The following is a 26,482-nucleotide window of genomic DNA, read 5'->3' on the forward strand; positions in this document are numbered from 1 at the left end:
GCCTAGCTGGATAAAGTATTCTTGGTTGCAAGTTTTTCTTGTTTAGTGCTCTGAATATATCATGCCAGTTCTTTCTGGCCTGCCAGGTCTCTGTAGATAAGTCTGATGCCAATATAATATTTTTACTATTGTATGTTACACACTTCTTGTCCTCGGCTGTTTTCATGATTTTCTCTTTGTCACTAAGACTTGTAAGTTTTACTATTAGATGATGTAAGTTTTACTATTAGATGATGGGTGTGGACCTCTTCTTTTTGATTTTGAGGGGGATTCTCTGTGCCTCCTGGATTTTGATGCTTCTTCCCTTTGTGATATTCACTACAATAATTTGCTCCAATTACCTTCTGCTCCCCTCTCTCTTCTTCTTCTGGAATCCCAATTATTCGATTTTTTTTTGTTTCTTTGTTTGTTTTATGGTATCATTTATCTCTCGATTTCTCCGCTCATGGTCCAGTAGTTGTTTGTCTCTCTTTTGTTCAGCTTCTTTATTTTCTGTCATTTGGTCTTCTATATCACTAATTCTCTCTGCTGACTCATTTATCCTAGCAGTAAGAGCCTCCATTTTTTATTACACCTCATTAATATATATATTTTTTTAATTTCAAATTGGTTAGATTTCAGTTCTTTTATTTTTCCAGAAAGAGCTTTTATTTCTCCAGACAGCATTTCTCCAATATCTTCCATGTCTTTTTCAAGCCCAGATAGCACCTTGAGAATTGTCATTTTGAACCCTCGATCTGACATATTATCAATGTCTGTATTAATTAGGTCCCTAGCCTTCGTTACTGCAACTTGTTCTTTTTTTTTCTTTTTTGTGTTGAGATTTTCCCCCTTGTCATTTTATCCAGATAAGAGTATATGAAGGAGAGAATAAAATACTAAAAGGGTGGCAAAGACCTAAGAGAAATGTCAGTTAACCAAATCGTAAAAGACCCCAAATCATGGGGGGGAGAAAGGAGGTAAAATTGTCAAAAAAAATAATAATTTTTTTAAAAGATTTTATTTATTTGACAGAGAGAGATCACAAGCAGGCAGAGAGGTAGGCAGAGAGAGAGGGAAGCAGGCTCCTGCTGAGCAGAGAGCCCAATACGGGACTCGATCCCAGGACCCTGAGATCATGACTTGAGCCAAAGGCAGTGGCTTAACCCACTGAGCCACCAAGGTGCCCCTAATAAATTTTTTTAAAAAAGAAAAATAAAATATAGATATCATACTGGTGAATAGAACAGAGCCAACCACTTAATTTTTTTTCTTACTTTTTTATTGAGCATTTTTATTGTTTGTTTATTTACAGCATAACAGTGTTCGTTGTTTTGGCATGACACCAAGTGCTCCATGCAGTACGTGCCCTCCCTATTACCCACCACCTGGTTCCTCAAACTCCCACCCCCTCCCCCCCTTCAAAACCCTCTGGTTGTTTTTCAGAGTCCATAGTCTCTCATGGTTCATCTCCCCTTCCAGTTTCCCTCAACTCCCTCTACTCTCCATCTCCCCATGTCCTCCATGTTATTTGTTATGCTCCACAAATAAGTGAGACCATATGATACTTGATTCTCTCTGCTTGACTTATTTCGCTCAGCATCATCTCTTCCAGTCCCGTCCATGTTGCTACAAAAGTTGGGTATTCATCCTTTCTGATGGAGCCATAATACTCCATTGTGTATATGTACCACATCTTCCTTATCCATTCATCCGTTGAAGGGCAACTTGTTTTTTTCCACAGTTTGGCGACCGTAGCCATTGCTGCAATAAACATTGGGGTACAGATGGCCCTTCTTTTCACTACATCTGTATCTTTGGGGTAAATACACAGCAGTGCAATTGCAGGGTCATAGGGAAGCTCTATTCTTAATTTCTTCAGAAATCTCCACACTGTTCTCCAAAGTGGCTGCACTAACTTGCATTCCCACCAACATTGGAAGAGGGTTCCCCTTTCTCCACATCCTCTCCAACACACGTTGTTTCCTGTCTTGCTAATTTTGGCCATTCTAACTGGTGTCAGGTGGTATCTCAATGTGGTTTTAATTTGAATCTCCCTGATGGCTAGTGATGATGAACATTTTTTCATGTGTCTGATAGCCATTTGTATGTCTTCGTTGGAGAAGTGTCTGTTCATATCTTCTGCCCATTTTTTGATATGATTATCTGTTTTGTGTGTGTTGAGTTTGAGAAGTTCTTTATAGATCCTGGATATCAACCTTTTGTCTCTACTGTCATTTGCAAATATCTTCTCCCATTCCGTGGGTTGCCTTTTTGTTTTGTTGACTGTTTCCTTTGCTGTGCAGAAGCTTTTGATCTTGGTGAATTCCCAAAAGTTCATTTTTGCTTTTGTTTCCTTGGTCTTTGGAGACATATCTTGAAAGAAGTTGCTGTGGCTGATATCGAAGAGGTTACTGTCTATGTTCTCCTCTAGGATTCTGATAGATTCCTGTCTCACATTGAGGTCTTTTATCCATTTCGAGTTTATCTTTGTGTACGGTGTAAGAGAATGGTCGAGTTTCATTCTTCTACATATGGCTGTCCAGTTTTCCCAGCTCCATTTATTGAAGAGACTGTCTTTTTTCCATTGAATATTTTTTCCTGTTTTGTCGAAGATTATTTCACCATAGAGTTAAGGGTCCATATCTGGGCTCTCCAATCTGTTCCAGTGGTCTATGTGTCTGTTTTTATGCCAGTACCACGCTGTCTTGGTGATCACAGCTTTGTAGTAAAGCTTGAAATCGGGTAACGTGATGTCGCCAGTTTTGTTTTTGTTTTTCAACATTTCCTTAGCAATTCGGGGTCTCTTCTGATCAGGAACACGACAAGGATGCCCACTCTCACCACTCTTGTTCAACATAGTATTAGAAGTCCTAGCAACGGCAATCAGGCAACAAAGAGAAATAAAAGGTATCCAAATTGGCAAGGAAGAAGTCAAACTCTCTCTCTTCGCAGATTACATGATTCTTTATATGGAAAACCCCAACGATTCCACCCCCAAACTACTAGAACTCATACAGCAATTCAGTAACGTGGCAGGATACAAAGTCAATGGACAGAAATCAGTGGCTTTCTTATACACTAACAATGAAAATACAGAAAGGGAAATTAGAGAATCGATTCCATTTACTATAGCACCAAGAACCATAAGATACCTGGGAATAAACCTAACCAAAGTGGTTAAAGACCTGTACATGAGGAACTACAGAACACTCATGAAAGAAATTGAAGAAGACACAAAAAGATGGAAGACTGTTGCATGCTCTTGGATTGGAAGATTAAACATTGTTAAAATGTCTATACTGCCTAAGCAATCTATACTTTTAATACCATTCCGATCAAAATTCCACCGATGTTTTTCAAAGAGCTGGAGGAAATAATCCTATAATTTGTATGGACTCAACCACTTAATTTTGAGAGCACTTTGGTCTCTTAAAAGAAACTACCTCCCAAAATTTTAAGGAATGGAAATCTTTATGTATATATATACACACACATACAAGAATAATGTTAAACACCATGAAGGGAAGGAATATTATTGTAAAGATGAAAATTTTAAAAAGAATCTAAAAAAGGAGTTGATAAGATAAATTGTTTGGGAAAAGAAAGAAAAAGAAAGTGGATAGAATTTGCTTAAGCTGGAGACTAGAACAAAGTCCTGTATTAGATTTAGGGTATATTTTGATCTATTTGAAGAAGTTGTATCCCAATTTTTTTTAGAAGAGAAAAACCTTATGTGTATATAAAAAGTAAAGTTAGATACAATGAAGGATAAAATATGACTATAACAATGAAGGTTCAAAAAATTTTATGAAAGGTATTCTTAAGATAAACTAGTTAAAATGTTAAAAAAAGGAAAGAACAAACGTTAAGAAGTAGAATAAGAAAAAAATTTTAATTAATTAACTTTGCAAGACTAAAGAATCATGGAATCATGAAAAGAATCATGGAGAGCCATGAATTCCCATGCTTTGCTTTCTCCTCCTCTGGAATTCCGCTGTTCTCCTTGATAAGTGAGCTTGACCTTCGCTGGATTTCTTACTGATCTTCTTGGGGAGGGGCCTGTTGTAGTGATCTCAAGTGTCTTTGCTAGAGGAAGAATTACACTGCCCTTGCCAGAGGCCTGGCTAAGTAATCTGCTCAGGTTCACTTTCAGGAGCTTTTGTTCCCTTATCACATTCTGTAGTGTTCTGGAGGATGGGAATGAAAATGGCAGCCTCCCAGTCTCCAGCCCGGAGGAATGGAGAACTCAGACCCCACTCCTCAGTGTACCCTGGGAGAAAAACATTCAATCACTCCCATCTCCCTGGCCTCTGGCTGCACACCTAGCTCACCCAGCCTGTGACCAAGCATCTCTCTCTCAGGCATACAGTCCCTCCTGCAGTCTGCAAACCCAGCAGATCACTGCTGCTCTTCCACGGAGGTCTCCCTGTATCTGCCACTTGTGGGGTCCCTGCTCAAAGAGCAGTGGTCTGACTGTGCCACAGATCACATTTTAAGGTAACCCCGTGCTTAGAGCTCACTCCTTTGCTCCATCTCCATAGCTAGCTTCCCTGCTCTAATACCTGCAAGCTCTTTGATACTCAGACACCCCAATCCTTCAGTGACCCTGTGGAACCTGAGACCACAGAGGAGCATACTTTTAAAAGTTCAGATTTTGTGCTCCATTGCTCCACTGCTTTCACAGAGCTGGCTCTTCCCCTTGCAGTCTATCTTCCCATTGCTTTGGATTCACATCTCCGCAGGTCTTATCTTTCAGAAAGTGGTAAATTTTCTGTTTCTAGAATTGCTGCTCTTTTTCTCTTTGATCTCCTATTGGATTTGTAGGTGTTAAGTATGGTTTGACAAACTATCTAGCTGATCTCCTGCTATCTGATATCATGTCAGCCTGCTACTCCTCCGCCATCTTGGCTCCTCCTCTGGTAATGTTTTCTTGACTATGACACCAACCTCACAAGAAACAAAAGAAAAAAAATAGGTAAGTTGGGCTAAATAAATTTTAAAATTTTGTGTTTGTTTAAGGACACTCACAAAATGGGAGAAAATATAAGCAAATCATATATCTGATAAAGGATTAAAATCTAAAATATATAAGGAACACCTAAAACCCCACAACAACTACAAAATAAGTAAATATAATAACCCAATTAAAACAAAAGGCTTAAACATTCCTCCAAAGAATATATGCAAATGGCCAATAAACATACAAAAAGAGGCTTAACATTACTAGCCTTAGTAAAATGCACATTGTTACCACAATTAGATATTGGTTTGTACTCATTTGGAATAAAAAAAACATAGAGAATAAATGTTGGCAAAAATGTGGAAAAATTGGAAAGCTTGTGCTTTGCTAGTGGGAATATAAAATGCTGTAGCCACTTTTTTTTTGTAGTTTCAGAGGTTGAATTTAGTGATTCATCTGTTGACTGTAACACCCAGTGTTCATTACATTAAGTATCCTCTTTAATGTCCATCACCCAATTTTCCTTACTCACACCCACCTCCCCTCCAGCAATCCTGAATGTTTCCTAGAGTTCAGCATCTCTTATGGTTTGTCTCCCTCTCAATTTTCATCTTATTTTATTTTCCCTTCCTTTCCCTTCTGTTCATTTGTTCTGTTTCTTAAATTCATGTATGAGTGAAATTATATGGCATTTGTTTTTCCTTGACTGACTTATTTCACATAGCATAATACCTTCTAGTTCCACCCATATTGTGGCAAATGACAGGATTTAATTTTTTTGATTGCTGAGTAATATTCCATTGTATATATCTATCACTACTTCTTTAATCCATTCATTCTTGATGGAAATCTGCACTCTTTCCACATTTTGGCTATCGTAGACATTGCTGCTATGAACATTGGGATGAATGTGCCCTTTTGAATCACTATGTCTGTATGCTTTGGGTAAATACATAGGGCAATTTCTGGGTTGTAGCATTATTCTATTTTTAACTTTTTAAGGAACCTCCATAATCTTTTCCAGAGTGGCTGTACCAGCTTGCATTCCCACCAGAAGTGTAAGAGGGTTCCCCTTTCTCTGCATCCTCTCCAACATCTGTTGTTCTCTGAGTTGTTGATTTCATCCATTTTGACTGGTGTGAGGTGGTATATCATTGTGGTTTTGATTTATAGAGCTCCAGCTACTTTTGAGAATATCTTGCCTCTTCTTCGAAAAGTTAAACATAGAATTAATCGGTGATCCAGCAATTCCATTTCTAGGTATACATTTTAAAAAATGAAAGGAAGGACTCAGATACTCTTAACCAATGTTCAGAGCAGCATTATTAACAGTAACTAAAGGTGGAAATAACCCAAATGTCCATCAGCAGATGAATAGATTCTTTTTAATGTAACCTATAAAACAATGTGGCATTATTCAGCTTTAAATGAATCCATTTCTGATATAAGGCACAACATGGATGAAAATCGAAAACATTATGCTAAGCAATGGAAGCATAAAAAATATGCCATGATTCAATTCTTATGAGTACCTAGAATAGGCATATTTACAGGCACAGAAATTAGACTGGACATTAACAGAGTCTTGGAGCAAGGGAATGATGAATTACTGCTTAATGGATATAGAAATTTTATTTGCAGGGCACCTGGGTGGCTCAGTCGGTTAAAGCCTCCGCCTTTGGCTCAGGTCATGATCCCAGGGCCCTGGGGTCGAGCCCCGCATTAGGCTCTCTGCCCGGCGGGGAGCCTGCTTCCTCCTCTCTCTCTGCCTACTTGTGATCTCTGTATGTCAAATAAATAAATAAAATCTTTTAAAAAAAGAAATTTTATTTTGGTTGGTAAAAAAGTTCTTAACATTGATGGTTGTGATGATTACACAACACAATTATCATAATGAAAATGTTTTAAATTATTTAATAACATAAAAAGCATTTAAGCACAAACTCATGGATTATTAATCAAAAGTAATTATTATGAGTTACTAAGTATCCATATAAAATATTTTGATATTAGAAAAATAATAATAATATATATTTATAACATGTCATAATTGGAAAAGACATTTTAGTGAAAATAACAAATAAGTTTTATAATTCATTTAGAGAAGTGATTGGATATCATATATTGATATGAATTCATTGGGTGACAATAAAAATACTGATATAACTTTATATATATATACACATATGACTATATATACACATATATACACAACAATATATCAGCAATACATTTTTGAGGAAAAAAGTATCTCTATTTATCTATCTGACACAAAATACTGATATGTAAGTACATAAGATAAAACTCATAATGTTATCAGTTCTGAAAGTATTTAAGACAGGTCACTGTACAAGAGGAATTAAAATACCCTAAAATTTTACAGTGTGCACATGAAACACATCTTACATACCACATACCACTGAAATTTCTAAAGACCAAACCTGTTTCTTCTCTTATCATTGCTGCAGCAACAGTTTTCTTCTTAGTCATCTACCTTCAAGCAAGTGCACTAGATGGGGCCTCATCTTTACCAGATGTCCTTTCCTGCTCTTTATCAAGAAGGAGCTACTAGGGTAGATTTTCTCAGTTTGGGTGGGCATAGCCTGAAGGGAAACATCATACGGAACCTAATGGATGCTATTCCCTTTCTTCCTTTTGAAGCAAAGTACTAAAATACATCTGACGTGATTTCTCCAGGGTCCTTGTAAGGAACTTCCATACAGCCCTGGTGGCTGAAATCACAACATATTATCTTGCCAAAGACACTTTTTTTCCTGTTTTAACCTACACTCCTTCCTGGTCTTCTGTTTGGTTTCCTGGATCACATTTCCAGGAAAATAATTGCAATTCAGTATTTATTTTCTAAGATAACATTTTTCTGGGAAGCTCAGGCTAAACCATGTCATGTACAAATTAATTGAATAAAAGTTATTAATCTTGAACCTTAATATTTAAAAGGAGGAGACACTGAGAGAAACTTTTCTAAAGTATCAAAATTATATATATTATATATATTTTTAAATCCTCACATGGACATACTAGAAGAATTATATTATTTTTTCTATTTTTTTCTATAGAAAATGATTTTGTCTTATAAAGTTCAATTACAGAATATGAAGCTCAAATTTTTGGAAAAAACAGTGATAGTGGTGTGTTAAGAAGTTAAATGATAACAAGATTAAGTTAGTGTTTTTCTGGATTACTTTTGGATATTTATCTGCATTTTAAATGTGGAATCAGAAGGGATTGCTTTTCTTATCTGAAGAAAATGTTTATATGTATCTAGTTATGTAACAGTGATTTTGTAAACTTTTTCTTAAGAAAAATTCCTCAAGTTACATAAACCTTAGGATCAGAAAAATTGAAAGTCAACCCTCATTTATGCACACATCAGGGAGAAGGAAATATGAGTCGTATGAAAAGAGACAAGAAGGAGATAGCAGCACCACAAAGCCCTATGACCCAGGATTGTTTTTCCCCTTAGAGTGAGCACTTGTCAAAATATTTGGAAATAGATGAAAAATTCATTTATTGTTCTTCAGATAACTCAAATATTTCACTTTTTAATTCATTTTCATTGTTTCAATGTATTTTTATTTTTTCATTTTTTATTATGTTCCGTTAGCCAACAAATAGTACATCATTAGTTTTGATATAGTGTTCAATGATTCATCAGTTGCATATAAAACCCAGTGTTCTCACAATATATATTTCACACTTTCAAATGATGAACGTTTTGTTACAAATCCTTTCAACTCATTAGAACTTTAAAAAAATGCAAAATCATTACACATTAAGTGGATACTTTAGTAAAAGTGTGCACAAAAATATATACTAAAATACTTCCCTAGGAGGGTTTTTTTCTAAACCCTTGAAGAGAGAGAAACATAAGGACTGGAAATGATAAAAGGGAAAGAAACTTCCAAAATAATTCCATGAAAAAAGTGAGATAATGGTCATAATAATTAATTTTAGTGTAGTGTCTCACAACCTGATTTATATGGGGACAGTTTAATTATTGTAATTCTTTGTAAATTGAAAGATTAAATTTTCAAGAATTTTTAAAAAGATGAATGAGATTATCACATCTATATTAGCTGTATAATTGTAGGCTAGGGACAACGTGCCACAGGGACTGTTACTCTAATATCAATTATTCTTCCAAATCAAAGCATTGGTCTACACTGATGGTTCAAGCTCGCTTATTTAAGCTCCATGATCTCTTTGTTTTTAGGAGCCTACATAATGCAGCTAGTGCCAATTCTTCTTGCCCATATTTATTAATCATTTAAGGACTCAGGCTTATCCATCTCTAGATCCTCAATCTATTTGCGTTTTCTTTCCTGTTTTAAAGCCTCTCACACTGGTTAGAGAATGACCCTTATCTTTATGTCAACAAAATGTAATTCCATGCTCAAGCCACGGAACTATTTCATTCTTTGAATCTATAACCACTCTCTGACTTCACTTCATTGTTTCTGCTATTTTTCTGTCCTATTTGCTTTCCTTTCCTTTCCAAATTCTCAGTTTGAAAGATTTGATTCATACCTCTTAGTTACCCACATTAACAGAAAATAAAATGATGAGGAATTCCATTTGTGTTTTTCAGTTCTGTAAGATTTTTCTCTAGACAGTAGATATTTGACCTTCAATGTAAACCATCTTATTTAGGGGAAGCTACTGTGTCAGGTAAGTAACTTTGAGGAATTTCTTGTCAATCAATTGTGAGATGTTTGAAATATTTGATTCTGACTTAGATTTTGAGCACTAGTTCAAACCAGATGTATATTAAGGAATATTAATCCTCAGCATTCTAATTATGGATATTATGGATCAGTGTTATTTACATAACTTTTATAACCTCTGATTTCATTTATTTTCTTAATTGATATGATAAATTCAATTTTCTATTGTATGTATCAGAATGTTGGTGATTTTTCTGACCAGAAAATTTCTTTATGGATTTATTTCAATGTAAATATTCAACAAAGATTTTGCTATTAAAAAGGTATATTCATTTATATGATTTTAAAGTGTATTTAGGGGCAGGAATTTATCCAATTTGTTTATAGTATTTCTTCTCCTCAGGTAATTAATCTATTTCTTTAAAGATGATTTAGCGGAGGGAGGAGTTAAGATGGCGGAGAAGTAGCAGGCTGAGATGACATCAGGTAACAGGAGATCAGCTCGATAGCTTATCTAAACATTGCAAACACCTACAAATCCAACGGGAGAGCGAAGAGAAGAACAGCAAATCTAGAAACAGAAAATCAACCACTTTCTGAAAGGTAGGACTGGCGGAGAAGTGAATCTAAAACGACGGGAAGATAGACCGCGGGGGGAGGGGTCGGCTCCCGGCAAGCGGCGGAGCAACGGAGCACAAAATCAGGACTTTTAAAAGTCTGTTCCACTGAGGAACATTGCTCCAGAGGCTAAACCGGGGTGAAGTCCACGCGGGGCCAGCGTGGCCCCAGACCCCGCAGGGTCACAGAAGGATTGGGGGTGTCGGTGTCGGAGAGGTCGCAGGTATTAGAACGGAGAAGCCGGCTGCAGAGACAGAGCCGAGGACTGAACACTCAGCTCGGGGTTACCTTGAACTGGTCGCGGGCTGGGTGAGCTCGGAGCGCGGCTAGAGGCTGGGGATACGGGAGTGATTAGGTGCTGTCCTCTGGGGGCGCACTGAGGAGTGGGGCCCCAGGCTCTCGGCTCCTCTGGGCCGGAGACTGGGAGGCCGCCGTTTTCATTCCCGTCCTCCAGAACTCTACGGAAAGCGTTCAGGGAACAGAAGCTCCCAAAAGCGAACCCGAGCCGATTACTTAGTCCGGCCGCCAGTAAGGGCGGTGCAATCCCACATCGGGCAAAGACACTTGAGAGTCACTACAACAGGCCCCTCCCCCAGAAGATCAACAAAATATCCAGCCAGGACGAAATTCATCTATCAAGGAGAAAGCAGATTCAATTCCTAAGACAGCAGAGCAATTCCAGAGGAGGAGAAAGCAAAGCACGGAACTCATGGCATTCTCCCCATGATTCTTTAGTCTTGCGACAACTTCAATTTTTTTTTCTTTTTTCAATTTTTTTTTCTTTTTTCAATTTTTTTGCTTTTTTCTTTTTTCTTCTTCTGCTAAAATTTTTAAAACTTTTACCCTTTTCTTTTTTAACGTTTTTTGACTAGTTCATCTAAATATATATATTTTTTCTTTCTTTTTTATATTTTTTTATTTGTTTTATTTTTTAATTTTTTTTCTTTTTTCTTTTTTTTTTTTTTCAGAACCAGTTTTTATCCCCTTTCTCACCCCCACAATTTGGGGTCTCTTCTGATTTGGTTACAGCGCATTTTTTCGGGGACTTTGCCACCCTTTTAGTAGTTTATTTGCTCCTTCATACCCTCTTATCTGGACAAAATGACAAGGCGGAAAAAATCACCACAAACAAAAGAACAAGAGACAGTACTGAAGGCTAGGGACCTAATCAACACAGACATTGGTAATATGTCAGATCAAGAGTTCAGAATGACGATTCTGAACATTCTAGCCGGGCTCGAAAAAGGCATGGAAGATATTAGAGAAACCCTCTCTGGAGATATTAAAGCCCTTTCTGGAGAAATTAAAGAACTAAAATCTAACCAAGTTGAAATCAAAAAAGCTATTAATGAGGTGCAATCAAAAATGGAGGCTCTCACTGCTAGGATAAATGAGGCAGAAGAAAGAATTAGTGATATAGAAGACCAAATGACAGAGAATAAGGAAGCCGAGCAAAAGAGGGACAAACAGCTACTGGACCATGAGGGGAGAATTCGAGAGATAAGTGACACCATAAGACGAAACAACATTAGAATAATTGGGATTCCAGAAGAAGAAGAAACAGAGAGGGGAGCAGAAGGTCTATTGGAGAGAATCATTGGAGAGAATTTCCCTAATATGGCAAAGGGAACAAGCATCAAAATCCAGGAGATGCAGAGAACCCCCCTCAAAGTCAACAAGAATAGGTCCACACCCCGTCACCTAATAGTAAAATTGACAAGTCTTAGTGACAAAGAGAAAAATCCTGAAAGCAGCCCGAGAAAAGAAGTCTGTAACATACAATGGTAAAAATATTAGATTGGCGGCAGACTTATCCACAGAGACCTGGCAGGCCAGAAAGAGCTGGCATGATATATTCAGAGCACTCAACGAGAAAAACATGCAGCCAAGAATACTCTATCCAGCTAGGCTATCATTGAAAATAGAAGGAGAGATCAAAAGCTTCCAGGACAAACAAAAACTGAAAGAATTTGCAAACACCAAACCAGCTCTCCAGGAAATATTGAAAGGGGTCCTCTAAGCCAAGAGAGAGCCTAAAAGTAGTAGATCAGAAAGGTACAGAGACAATATACAGTAACAGTCACCTTACAGGCTAATAATGGCACTAAATTCATATCTCTCAATAGTTACCCTGAATGTTAATGGGCTAAATGCCCCAATCAAAAGACACAGGATATCAGAATGGATAAAAAAACAAAACCCATCAGTATGTTGCCTACAAGAAACTCATTTTAGACGTGAAGACACCTCCAGATTGAAAGTGAGGGGGTGGAAAACAATTTACCATGCTAATGGGCATCAGAAGAAAGCTGGGGTGGCAATCCTTATATCAGATCAATTCGATTTTAAGCCAAAGACTATAATAAGAGATGAGGAAGGACACTATATCCTACTCAAAGGGTCTGTCCAACAAGAAGATCTAACAATTTTCAATATCTATGCCCCTAACGTGGGAGCAGCCAACTATATCAACCAATTAATAACAAAATCAAAGAAACACATCAATAATAATACAATAATATTAGGGAATTTTAACACTCCCCTCACTGAAATGGACAGATCATCCAAGCAAAAGATCAACAAGGAAATAAAGGCCTTCAATGACACACTGGACCAGATGGACATCACAGATATATTCAGAACATATCATCCCAAAGCAACAGAATACACATTCTTCTCTAGTGCACATGGAACCTTCTCCAGAATAGATCACATCCTGGGTCACAAATCAGGTCTCAACCGGTATCAAAAGATTAGGATCATTCCCTGCATATTTTCAGACCACAATGCTCTAAAGCTAGAACTCAATCACAAGAGGAAAGCTGGAAAGAACCCAAATACATGGAGACTAAACAGCATCCTTCTAAAGAATGAATGGGTTAACCAGGAAATTAAAGAAGAATGGAAAAAATTCATGGAAACAAATGATAATGAAAACACAACAGTTCAAAATCTGTGGGACACAGCAAAGGCAGTCCTGAGAGGAAAATATATAGCGGTACAAGCCTTTCTCAAGAAACAAGAAAGGTCCCAAGTACACAACCTAACCCTACGTGTAAAGGAGCTGGAGAAATAACAAGAAAGAAACCCTAAACCCAGCAGGAGAAGAGAAATCATAAAGATCAGAGCAGAAATCAATGAAATAGAAACCAAAAAAACAATAGAAAAAATCAATGAAACTAGGAGCTGGTTCTTTGAAAGAATCAATAAGATTGATAAACCCCTGGCCAGACTCATCAAAAAGAAAAGAGAAAGGACCCAAATCAATAAAATCATGAATGAAAGAGGAGAGATCACAACTAACACCAAAGAAATACAGACAATTATAAGAACATACTATGAGCAACTCTACGCCAACAAATTGGACAATCTGGAAGAAATGGATGCATTCCTAGAGACATATAAACTACCACAACTGAACCAGGAAGAAATAGAAAACCTGAACAGGCCCATAACCAGTAAGGAGATTGAAACAGTCATCAAAAATCTCCAAACAAACAAAAGCCCAGGGCCAGACGGCTTCCCAGGGGAATTCTACCAAACATTTAAAGAAGAACTCATTCCTATTCTCCTGAAACTGTTCCAAAAAATAGAAATGGAAGGAAAACTTCCAAACTCATTTTATGAGGCCAGCATCACCTTGATCCCAAAACCAGACAAGGATCCCACCAAAAAAGAGAACTACAGACCAATATCCTTCATGAACACAGACGCAAAAATTCTCGCCAAAATACTAGCCAATAGGATTCAACAGTACATTAAAAGGATTATTCACCACGATCAAGTGGGATTTATTCCAGGGCTGCAGAGTTGGTTCAACATCCGCAAATCAATCAATGTGATAGAACACATTAATAAAAGAAAGAACAAGAACCATATGATACTCTCCATAGATGCTGAAAAAGCATTTGACAAAGTACAGCATCCCTTCCTGATCAAAACTCTTCAAAGTGTGGGGATAGAGGGCACATACCTCAATATTATCAAAGCCATCTATGAAAAACCCACCGCAAATATCATTCTCAATGGAGAAAAACTGAAAGCTTTTCCGTTAAGGTCAGGAACACGGCAGGGATGTCCATTATCACCACTGCTATTCAACATAGTACTAGAAGTCCTAGCCTCAGCAATCAGACAACAAAAAGAAATTAAAGGCATCCAAATTGGTAAAGAAGAAGTCAAACTATCACTCTTTGCCGATGATATGATACTATATGTGGAAAACCCAAAAGACTCCACTCCAAAACTGCTAGAACTTGTACAGGAATTCAGTAAAGTGTCAGGATATAAAATCAATGCACAGAAATCAGTTGCATTTCTGTACACCAACAACAAGACTGAAGAAAGAGAAATTAAGGAGTCAATCCCATTTAAAATTGTACCCAAAACTATAAGATACCTAGGAATAAACCTAACCAAAGAGACTAAGAATCTATACACAGAAAATTATAAAGTACTCATGAAAGAAATTGAGGAAGACACCAAAAAATGGAAAAATGTTCCATGCTCCTGGATTGGAAGAATAAATATTGTGAAAATGTCTATGCTACCTAAAGCAATCTACACATTTAATGCAATCCCTATCAAAAGACCATCCATTTTTTTCAAAGAAATGGAAAAAAATAATCCTAAAATTTATATGGAACCAGAAAAGACCTCGAATAGCCAAAGGAATATTGAAGAACAAAGCCAAAGTTGGTGGCATCACAATTCCGGACTTCAAGGTCTATTACAAAGCTGTCATCATCAAGACAGCATGGTACTGGCACAAAAACAGACACATCGATCAGTGGAACAGAATAGAGAGCCCAGAAATCGACCCTCAACTCTATGGTCAACTCATCTTCGACAAAGCAGGAAAGAATGTCCAATGGAAAAAAGACAGCCTCTTCAATAAATGGTGCTGGGAAAACTGGACAGCCACATGCAGAAAAATGAAATTGGACCACTTCCTTACACCACACACGAAAATAGACTCCAAATGGATGAAGGACCTCAATGTGAGAAAGGAATCCATCAAAATCCTTGAGGAGAATGCAGGCAGCAACCTCTTTGACCTCAGCCGTAGCAACATCTTCCTAGGAACAATGGCAAAGGCAAGGGAAGCAAGGGCAAAAATGAACTATTGGGATTTCATCAAGATCAAAAGCTTTTGCACAGCAAAGGAAACAGTTAACAGAACCAAAAGACAACTGACAGAATGGGAGAAGATATTTGCAAACGACATATCAGATAAAGGGCTAGTATTCAAAATCTATAAGGAACTTAGCAAACTCAACCCCCAAAGAACAAACAATCCAATCAAGAAATGGGCAGAGGACATGAACAGACATTTCTGCAAAGAAGACATCCAGGTGGCCAACAGACACATGAAAAAGTGCTCCACGTCACTCGGCATCAGGGAAATACAAATCAAAACCACAATGAGATATCACCTCACACCAGTCAGAATGGCTAAAATTAACAAGTCAGGAAATGACAGATGCTGGAGAGGATGTGGAGAAAGGGGAACCCTCCTCCACTGTTGGTGGGAATGCAAGCTGGTGCAACCACTCTGGAAAACAGCATGGAGGTTCCTCAAAATGTTGAAAATAGAACTACCCTATGACCCAGCAATTGCACTACTGGTTATTTACCCTAAAGATGCATACATAGTGATCCAAAGGGGCACGTGTACCCGAATGTTTATAGCAGCAATGTCTACAATAGCCAGACTATGGAAAGAACCTAGATGTCCATCAACAGATGAATGGATAAAGAAGATGTGGTATATATACACAATGGAATACTATGCAGCCATCAAAAGAAATGAAATCTTGCCATTTGCAACGACGTGGATGGAACTAGAGCTTATCATGCTTAGTGAAATAAGTCAATCGGAGAAAGACAACTATCATATGATCTCCCTGATATGAGGACATGGAGAAGCAACATGGGGGGTTGGGGGATAGGAGAAGAATAAATGAAACAAGACGGGATTGGGAGGTAATCTCACAAAACAAACTGGGGGTTGCTGGGGGGAGTTGGGATTGGGAGAGGGGGAGCGGGCTATGGACATTGGAGAGGGGAGGCGAACCATAAGAGACTATGGACTCTGAAAAACAACCTGAGGGTTTTGAAGGGTCAGGGGTGGGAGGTTGGGGCATCCTGAGGGTTTTGAAGGGTCAATGGTGGGAGGTTGGGGGAACAGGTGATGGGTAATGGGGAGGGCACGTTTTGCATGGAGCACTGGGTGTTGTGCAAAAAGAATGAATACTGTTACGCTGAAAAAATAAATAAAATGGAAAAAAAAAGATGATTTTGCTAGGGAGACCCTACATATCCTGCTCAGAGAAACTGTTCCACCACATTCTTACTTTAGCCTTTGGTCTGTTTTGAGAATGAAGATTTGGACCTCTGATTTTGTCAATATATTTTTTACCCATCTGAATAAATATTTTCCAACTGTTCTAATTACTTTTTTTAGTTTTTATTTAAATACCAGTTACTTAATATTAGTGTAATATTAGTTTCAGATGTACAATTTAGTGATTCAAGACTTATATATAGTCTCCAATATTCATCATAACAAGTGTACCCCTTAATCTCCATCACTTATTTAGAAAAAGCTTTTATTCCAATATTGGAAGTGAGGCTTTATAAGAAAAGACTGCTGGGGATGAAACATAATGGAATTGATTAAACAAAGGATTAAATGATATATATATATATATATATATATGTATGTGACATATATATATGTCATACATATGGAATATGCATATATATGTATGTGTGTATGTGTGTGTGTATATATATATATATACATATATATATATATATGTAGTAAGGGTCATATATATGTCATACATATGGAATATGCATATATATGTATGTGTGTGTGTATATATATATATTATATATATATATATATATATATATGTAGTAAGGGTCATCTTTTCTCCCTGTTTATCCAGGTCACTTCCCATTTATGCCAGTTATCCTATGTCCTGTCTATCTTATCCTTTTAGCACTCTCAAACAACTGAATTAGGTGGTGAGTAAGCATTGTGCCACACTTTGATACAGAGCAGCATGTCACAGCAGAGCAACAAAATAAAAAAATAATGAGAAAAAGGAAAAAAGAATCTAGCTACCCTTTATTGGATCTGCTATTCTTGTGTAGAATAGATATGGAAAGCATAGTGTAAGATTCAATAATGTGATTGTCATTGCTATTACAGTTTTGCTCAGGACTAACATAAGACCCTGTTTTTCAGTATCCAGTTTTCATACAAACATTTCCATATGCAATGTGTGAAATTATATTTCACTAATGTTGATGTGTTCTGTCTGTATCAACAGAAAGAAGTAGTGGACCTCAGTGAGGTCATCCCTATCTTTTATTCACCTTTGAATTTATTTGAATAAATAGAAAACATAGTCCAAAAGTTTTCAACAAAAGGCAAAATATATTTATATCTATTAAATTATGACATATTTCAAAATTATGATAGCTGGATTAAAATAGTTATACATTAATCACAAACATGTATGAGCAATAATTTCCAAACCAATCTCAGAGTTCAAAGTTACAAAATAAATGTTTTAACTGCATAATAGTTTAAACATGTTGACCTAAAAATAAAATAAAGTAATAATTGCTGGTAATACTTTAGGCAAATCATTGCTGTTATTATATATGAAACAGTGTCCTTATCCTATAAAGAAAAATGTTACTTTGTGAAAAATCCCCAAAATAGAAAAGGGCAAGAGCCATGAAAATGAAATTCCAAAATTATATTCATTTTTTTCGTATTTCTTACTATTCAAAGAAAGTCCCATTAAAACAAATGTTAGAGAACTATGTCTCAAGGGTGTTCTATTGTTGTTCTTTTAGCACCACTGGTAACCAACTTTGTGTATCAATGTGATGATGGACTTCAAAAGCCTTATAAGCCATATTCCATGGTGTCTTCCATAAAATTAACCATAATATTATACACTGTAAGCAAACTTGATGTAATGTGGATGTCAACCAATTAATGAAAAAGTAAGTGCATGTTACACCATTCAATCATGATGATATTCTGTGTAAATACTGCACATTTACATAGAAAATTTACACTTTTATGTGTAAATATATAAGTAAGTATATAAGATGAAAGTATAAGTGTAAGTATATAAGATGAAAAATGCATAAATATATACATAGTTATTATCTAGGGACATGGAGTATCTCAGCTAACTCCTTTCCATTTTCTTATTTTCTCAGTATTCTTTAATGTTGTTTTATTGCTTTATAATTTTTAAAATTCAGGTCATGAGTCAACACTGACAGGGTGAGAGTAAGATGCTTTTAAGATCTAAACAGTCACAGAGTTCCTGAAATCACCCTTTCCCTTTGTGTGTAATTCTGGGATTTCTCTAGGGTCTTGTTAGTGGGTTTCAGCACCAGGAATACTCATGGTCAGGGCGGGGGATACCTGTGCCCTAAAAGGGAGATTTTGGGGCCCATTGATATCTCTTGGGCTTTAATATTCCCCTTGGACCAATACTAGTCACTGTTTTTGGTCTCTATTAGCCATCTAACAACCTCTGAATTTATAGTACAATAATGAGCAGAGCCCTCTAAGGAGCTTGCTCTTATTGAACTTCTGATGGGTAGGGCTGACTGGGCATTTCCTTCTCTCTCCATCTTCTGGATTGCCTTCAAATATTTGTTTTTAATTCCCCCCAAGTGTTTTAATACAGTGGGAACAAAAATAAAGACAGAAACAGAACAAGGACTCACATTAGGAAACAGTTGGTGAAAGCCTTGATGTAAAGCTAGAAATATCTCAAGTATAAGAAAGCAAAAATCTGTAAGGATATAATGTTGGCCTCATTAAGAAAAGTTTAGTCAAGATGGGGTGCCTGGGTGGCTCAGTCATTAGGTGTCTGTCTTTGGCTCAGGTCATGATCCCAGGGTCCCTGGGGACCCTGTTCAGTCAGGGAGCCCCTGTTTGTGCTTTGATGTGTACATCAAAAATGTAAAAAGAAACAAGTGAAATTAAATTTTAGTCTATGCTATTTAACTGAATATATCCAAAGTATTGTCATTTCAGTACATAACCAGTAAAAATTATTAGTGAGATACACTGCACCTCATTTTTTTAAAATATGAGCCTGAAATTCTTAATGTAATTTGTGCTCTTAGAACATCTCCATTCAGAACACCTATGTTTCAGGTCCTGAAAAGTCTCATGCAGCTTGTGACTACTATACTGGACAGGGAAGATCTGTAGGCCACAAACAGAAATTGTCCAAACAGCCTACCTGTTCATAACTGTAGTAAACTATTATTTAACTGAAATAGCTATACACACAAATTAAACTTCAGGCTTGAACAGAAAAGTCCCTCTTTGAGAAACAATGATCTCTAGTATTATTGAAAACAGTTACAGGATTTTTTCCTTCCTTTTTCTATTAAAAAGTTTATTCAGTAATTATTGCTACCATCTCACTAATCTTGTTAATGAGTTGTGGGATATTAATCAGTAGTTTTCTGCTAAAAGAAGGACAATGAATATCACTTGACCCTAAACATTTTCATCTTGATTATCTTTTTTCTAATAATTCTTAGATTGATTCTCAGAGCATTTTTTAAAAATTCAACATAGAATTATTATTTGTAAATATCCAAACCCTACTACATATCAGCTAAGCACCCTACATTAACAATGTATAAATGTGTCAAGAGTAGTATAGTGTTTATGGCAACATCATTTACAATAGCCAAATTATGGAAACAGTCCAAGTATCTATCCATAAATGAAGGAACACACAATGGAATAGTATTCAGCCATTAAAAAAGAATGAAATCTTGTCAATTGCAATGACATGGATGGGGCTACAGAGTATAATAACTCATTCAGAGAAAGACTAATACAGTATCATTTCACTCATATGTGGAATTTAAAGAAAAAAATGAGCAAAGATAAAAAGAAAGCAATGGAAAAAAGAAAGGAGAAGGGGAGACAAACCTAGAAACAGATTATTAATTATAGAGAACAAACTGATAGTTACCAAAGGGGAGGTTGGTGAGGGATGGGTTAAATAGAGGAGATGGATTAAGGAGTGCACTTGTGACAAGTACCAGGTGATAGATGGAATTGTTGAATTAATACATTGTACACCTGAAAGTAATATAACACTGTATGTTCATTATGTTGGAATTAGAATTTTTAAAAAGAGCCGTATAAATAAAATTGGTAACTCTTTCAAAGGCAAAATGTCATCTTTTTATCAATGGTTTTCAAAACTAATTAGATCCTAATGTAGGGAGAGAAATATAAAGTGGGAACTTTGTTTCTTCTTTACCCCTTGCTCTATCCCTATTAAATCAGACAAGCTTTAATTTTTCTCTTTTATGTGTATTTTCCACACTGTAAGATTGTTTTAGCAAAAATAAATAAAGACAAAAGCACTTTTTCTTAAATAAACAAAAGAAAAATGAATGAATAATTAAATATTCTTGAGCAAATGACATAATTTTTTTTCACCATTACCTCTGATTTTAAGAGTAATAGCAAAACAAGTATGTCATCCTTCAGTGAGTGATTGTATGGTGTGGCATACAAAATTCTTCTAAGGATGTTCTTCCAGTAATTTGATATTTTTGAGATTCATGAATGAGGTGGGTCTTCCTTAGGACCCAAATGTAAAGACTAATTTCTCAAAGCAACCTATAGCCCCAGGAAACACTGAATAAAGAGGGAAATTACATGGTGAGATGTGACTGATTTGTCTTGATTTTGTCCATGGCTGCATGAGAATGTTTTAAACAAACCAACTATTTATCTTCTGTGCCCAACTTCCCCTCTCATACCCATGTCTTTAGTGTAACCTACAGAGCTATGGAGTGGGGCAATTATTCCATGTATGCTGACTTTGTTCTCCGGGGCTTATTCAGCAACACCCGCTTTCCCTGGCTTCTCTTTGCCCTCATCCTTTTGGTCTTTGTCATCTCCATAGCCAGCAACACCATCATGATCATTCTCATCCACATGGACTCTCGCCTTCACATCCCCATGTACTACTTGCTCAGCCAGCTCTCCCTCATGGATATCTTGTACATTTCTACCATTGTGCCAAAGATGCTGGTTGACCAGATGATGGGCCAGAGGGCCATATCCTTTGCAGGATGCACTGCCCAGAACTTCCTTTACTTGACCTTGGCAGGGGCTGAGTTTTTCCTCCTAGGACTAATGTCCTATGACCGTTATGTAGCCATCTGCAGCCCCTTGCACTATCCTGTCCTCATGAGCCGAAAGGTCTGCTTGTTGATTGTGGTGGCAGCCTGGCTGGGAGGGTCCATAGATGGCTTCCTGCTCACTCCAGTGACAATGCAGTTCCCTTTCTGTGCCTCTCGAGAAATCAACCACGTCTTCTGTGAGGTCCCTGCCCTTCTGAAGCTCTCCTGTACTGACACATCAACCTGTGAGACAGCCATGCATGTCTGCTGCATCATGATGCTCCTCATCCCTTTCTCTGTCATCTCAGCCTCTTATACAAGGATTCTCATTACTGTTTATAGGATGAGTGAAGCAGAGGGAAGGCGAAAGGCAGTGACCACTTGCTCTTCACACATGGTGGTGGTCAGCCTCTTCTATTGTGCCGCCATATACACCTATGTGCTGCCTCATTCATACCATACCCCTGAGAAGGACAAAGGTGTGTCTGCCTTCTATACCATCCTCACTCCCTTGCTCAAACCACTCATCTATAGCCTCAGGAACATAGATGTTACCGGAGCTCTGAAGAAATCTCTGGGCAGGTGTTTGTCCTCAGTAAGTGTATCCACCTTTTAAAGAAATTGCATTTGCTTCTTGAGATTTGAAGGAAAGAATACAAAACTTTATCATTACCTTTGGATTTGCTTATTGGAAACATAACAAGTCATTCACATGCCAGGAAGCAAAGGTGGGGTATTCTTGGGATTTGGAAAGCAGACTGTGGGATTTTGAGAACTTGCTCATTTTTGAGAAGTATAAGGGTTCTGAACAGTGAATGGGTTGAGGTGGAGTGGGAATAAAGTTGGGTTTTCACTAGTAACCTATCTGATTTCCACAAAGCATGCATGCCTTTGGAAACATGTTTTCTTGCAAAGGTCAGTTGTGGCAAAGTAAATGCTTATCTTCAGCTATTCCTCTGACTTTTCAGCTATTCTTCTTTTTCCACCACAGTTCCTCTTTGAGACATGTAACAAATAGACCACTTCAAAGAAATCAACTGTCCAATTATTGTCTTGATTGTACTTCAAATGTTATTTTAATCTCTACCAATGATGTTTTTACTGTTACATATTTAATTCAATCAAGCCCAAATTGGCATTATTATCTGTTGAAAAAATGGTTTGACTCTATGTAATTAATTTTCTCAACTGAATCTCATCAAAATGGTTCAAAAGCATAATGACACAAATCAAATTTGGGAGGAGGCCACCAACTTTATTTTTATCCCCTTAAAGTTTTATTAAAATCAACCCAGAATGATGAATTAGATGTTAAAAAATTGTGGTTTTGAGGTATTGGTAAGCATGGATTGCTCCTACATTTTCTATCCCTTCTTACCTCAAACTCTTAATGATATCATTTAAAAGGAACAACTAGGGCAATTTGAAATAACATCTCTCTCACTGTAAGAGAGAGAAATATTAGGCCTAATATTTTATTTTTAACAATTCTTATGCAAAAGAATGGGATTCTTTTAACAGCTAAAGGTTGATTTATTCTTTTGGAAATTAACATACTTATTCAACTTACATTGTTACTCAATTTTTGTATTCTCATATATTATTTTAATTTAGCCTGATTTGTTTAATTATTTTAGTAATTGTATATTAGCCAGTATTCTTCTGAGGTAGCAAAAATTATTTGAATCTCCACTTTCCCTTTATTTTCCTTACTTGACAAAACTCATTCTATTTCAGGTTCTCTGCCTTTCCAACTTCCTGCTTTCATATCTTAAGGTTTACTAATCTTATATTTCATTATCTGTGAAGAAAATATTTGCAACACAAAGAACAAGTTGTGATTATATAAAATCTCATTTTAAAAATTTGTATTAGGATGGTTTAAACGTGCATAGGCAGGTCCACTGGGAGTTGACATGTTTCCAAAAATCCGATGGTTTTCTACTCTGAAAAAGAAACTTTATAGAACTTTCATAGACACATTTTTCTATCTTGTGTCTATGAAAGTTCTATAATGTTTCTTTTTGGGTGGTGGTATTATTTCTTTTTTTTCACTTTTGTTGACTAGTTCTTTTATTTATTTATTTTTTACTGTGTTGTTCGTCACCATATAATTCATAATTAGCTTTTGATATAGTGTTCCAAGATTCATTGTTTACATATAACACCCAGTGCTCCATGCTATAAGTGCCCTCCTTAACACCCACCACCAGATATTGATTCTTATCCCGAAATGTGGGTATCTGTCCTAAAGTTTCATTAAGAACACTCAAATTGGAAACAGACATTGTAGTTAACCTTTTAGGTTTTGCCACTATATTTTGATATCCCAGGATTCCTCAACCCAGTCCTTCACTCTCTTTGAACTTTATTTTCTAACACCTGTGTCATGGAGAGAATGACTTAGAATAGGAATAGTCAGTTTGGGCCATTTTCTGATTTGGAAATATTATTTATTTATTTATTTTTTTAATTTTTTTTAAAGATTTTATTTATTTATTTGACAGAGAGAGATCACAAGTAGAGAGGCAGGCAGAGAGAGAGAGAGGGAAGCAGGCTCGCTGCTGAGCAGAGAGCCCGATGCGGGACTTGATCCCAGGACCCTGAGATCATGACCCGAGCCGAAGGCAGCGGCTCAACCCACTGAGCCACCCAGGCGCCCCTATTTATTTATTTTTTTAATTTATTATTTATATTTGGAAATTTATAAGTGGATCCCTGTGGGAAAAAAATAGATTAGGAAAATTATATTCTCATTACAGACGAACTTTGCCATTGTAACGCTTGTAAAATTCTAATTATAGATATGTTTACTATGTAAAAATAAACAAATTAATTTCTTGAACCCCTATTTCTGAATTATTAAATTAGGATATTCTAACCTATTTCTTACCTCAACAACACTTCTATGAGAATATGAGATTACTGGTGCAAAGCAATTTATCTTTGGAAGGTGCTATATACCACGAAGTATTATTATAATTACTCATTATTATTGAGCAAGAATAGTGAAGCCTGCTTCCCTCATCCTCTTCTATTCCAGTTTTGTCTCTTAACATTGCAATTAAAATCCTTTCTTGCAGAGATGAGATTACAGAGATGATCAATGCCTTCTAATTCCAACGTAAGGCCTTTAATAAAACATACAGAAAATGTTTTAAGGACTGCTGTTAAACTGACTGCCCATTACACATACTTCTGATAGAATAAGTCATTGTCTCTAGGATATCTTGAAGGGCTGAGTGTCATAAGCTCCCTTCACATTGATTTTCACCTAACCTCAGAAACTGAAGAACATAGGCAAAAACTCAACATGAAGACAGTTTCTTGTTGGGAAGAAGCTACACAGCCAACCTGACTCCAAACTTTCTCAACCCAGTGAATCAAAAATGGCTGCATGCTTCAAGGAGTATCTCTCCTGTATGTTCACTTTTTTTTTTTTTCAGTTTGGTTTTGGACATATAGTTGACATGCAAATAATATAAATTGAAGGAATGAAATAAATGTCAAATGTTCTACAATACAGTTCCTTTCAGCATCAGTCAGCTTTCTCCTTTCTAGACTAATATGAGCAAATTCAAGGCATAGTTGTCATTAGAGGGCTCTGCCATGCTCCAATTTAAGCCTTTTCCCCTCCCTCTTTCTTATATCGTTTTCTCTTCCCTGATTCATATACCTCTCTCTTCCATCCCTGACTAATATGCCCTACCTCCTTTTTTTTCTTTTCTTAGTTATAATTTAATTTCCACTTAAATTATTTAAATTCTGTGTAGTCAACATTCAGTGTAATATTAGTTTCAGATGTACATTTAAGTGATTTAACATTTATATACAACACTCTAATGCTCATCAGAAGTGCACTCCTTAATTCCCATCACCTATTTAACCCAGCACCCCACTTCCCTCCCCTCTAGTAACTATCTGCTCTCTATAATTAAGAGTCTGTTTTTTGGATTGCCTCTCTCTATTTTTCCCCTATGATTCTCTGATTTCCTTTTTCTTAATTCCACATGTGAGTGAAATCATACGGTATTTGTTTTTCTGTTATTTTGCTTAACATGCTACTCTCTAGCTCTAACCATGTCATTGCAAATGACATGATTTTATTCTTTTTATGGATAAGTAATATTCCATATACACACCACATCTTTATCCATTCATCAGACAACAGGCATTTGGGCTCTTTCCATAATTTAGCTGTTGTAGATAATGCTGCTATAAACATCTCAGTGGATGTATCCCTTCTAATTAGTAGTTTTGTTTTCTTTGGGTAACTACCTAGTAGAGCAATTGCTAATTGTATGGTGGGTCTGTTTCTAACTATTTGAGGAACCTCCATACGGTTTTCTAGAAATAACTCTGAGGCATTTCTTTTTATGTGCAGTCAGCCAACATATAGTACATCATTAGTTTTGATGTAGTGTTCAGTGGTTCATTAGTTGCATATAATATCCAGTGCCCATCACAAGCCCTACCTTCTAGCCTTTTTTCACTTTTCTTTTTCTCACTCTTGCTCTTGCCCTTTGTCCATTACTACTTTTTCTACTGTTTTGACTATACTCCAGCACCCACTGCTAAGATGATACTGCACTTCCATAATGGTGGGTGGGGTTTCAATTAGCTTAGATTAGCAGGATAACCAGGGAGAAAGAAATTTTTTGGTCTTTCAAAGTGGGCTTCTAAAGTGTATTGACAATGATTTCAAGGTGAAAGTGATGTAGCTAATGTAGAGAAATTTGTAATGGAAACGTATTTATTATACAGAGACTTGGCTAGATGCACTTACTTGTAGCCAGAGGTTTATATAAAAGAAAACATATGCAAATCTATATCTATTCTTTTTACAGTACACTCAGTAGTCTTCTTTGGTTATGATGTAGCAATAGATGAAAATCCCCCAACATTCCAGAATCTACTGTTCTATAGCAAGAGACAACTATAGAGATTTTTTCCCTACTCTGGGAGGAAACCTGATTCTCAACCTGTGACTGTGCATTTTCTCTGTCTTGGGTGTCAGATCCTT

At 36.6% G+C, this 26,482-nt stretch overlaps 1 protein-coding gene across 1 annotated transcript; it reads left to right on the forward strand.

Annotated features, from left to right (window-relative positions):
* Positions 1-21,121: 21,121 nt before the first annotated feature.
* LOC123936512 (olfactory receptor 2T27-like) lies at positions 21,122-22,075 on the forward strand. Its single transcript, XM_045996999.1, has one exon. It carries the CDS (start codon positions 21,122-21,124, stop codon positions 22,073-22,075), a length of 954 nt encoding a protein of 317 aa, XP_045852955.1.
* The last annotated feature ends 4,407 nt before the right edge of the window (positions 22,076-26,482 follow it).

Source organism: Meles meles, unplaced genomic scaffold (assembly GCF_922984935.1).
Source record: "Meles meles unplaced genomic scaffold, mMelMel3.1 paternal haplotype, whole genome shotgun sequence".
NCBI lineage: Eukaryota > Metazoa > Chordata > Mammalia > Carnivora > Mustelidae > Meles > Meles meles.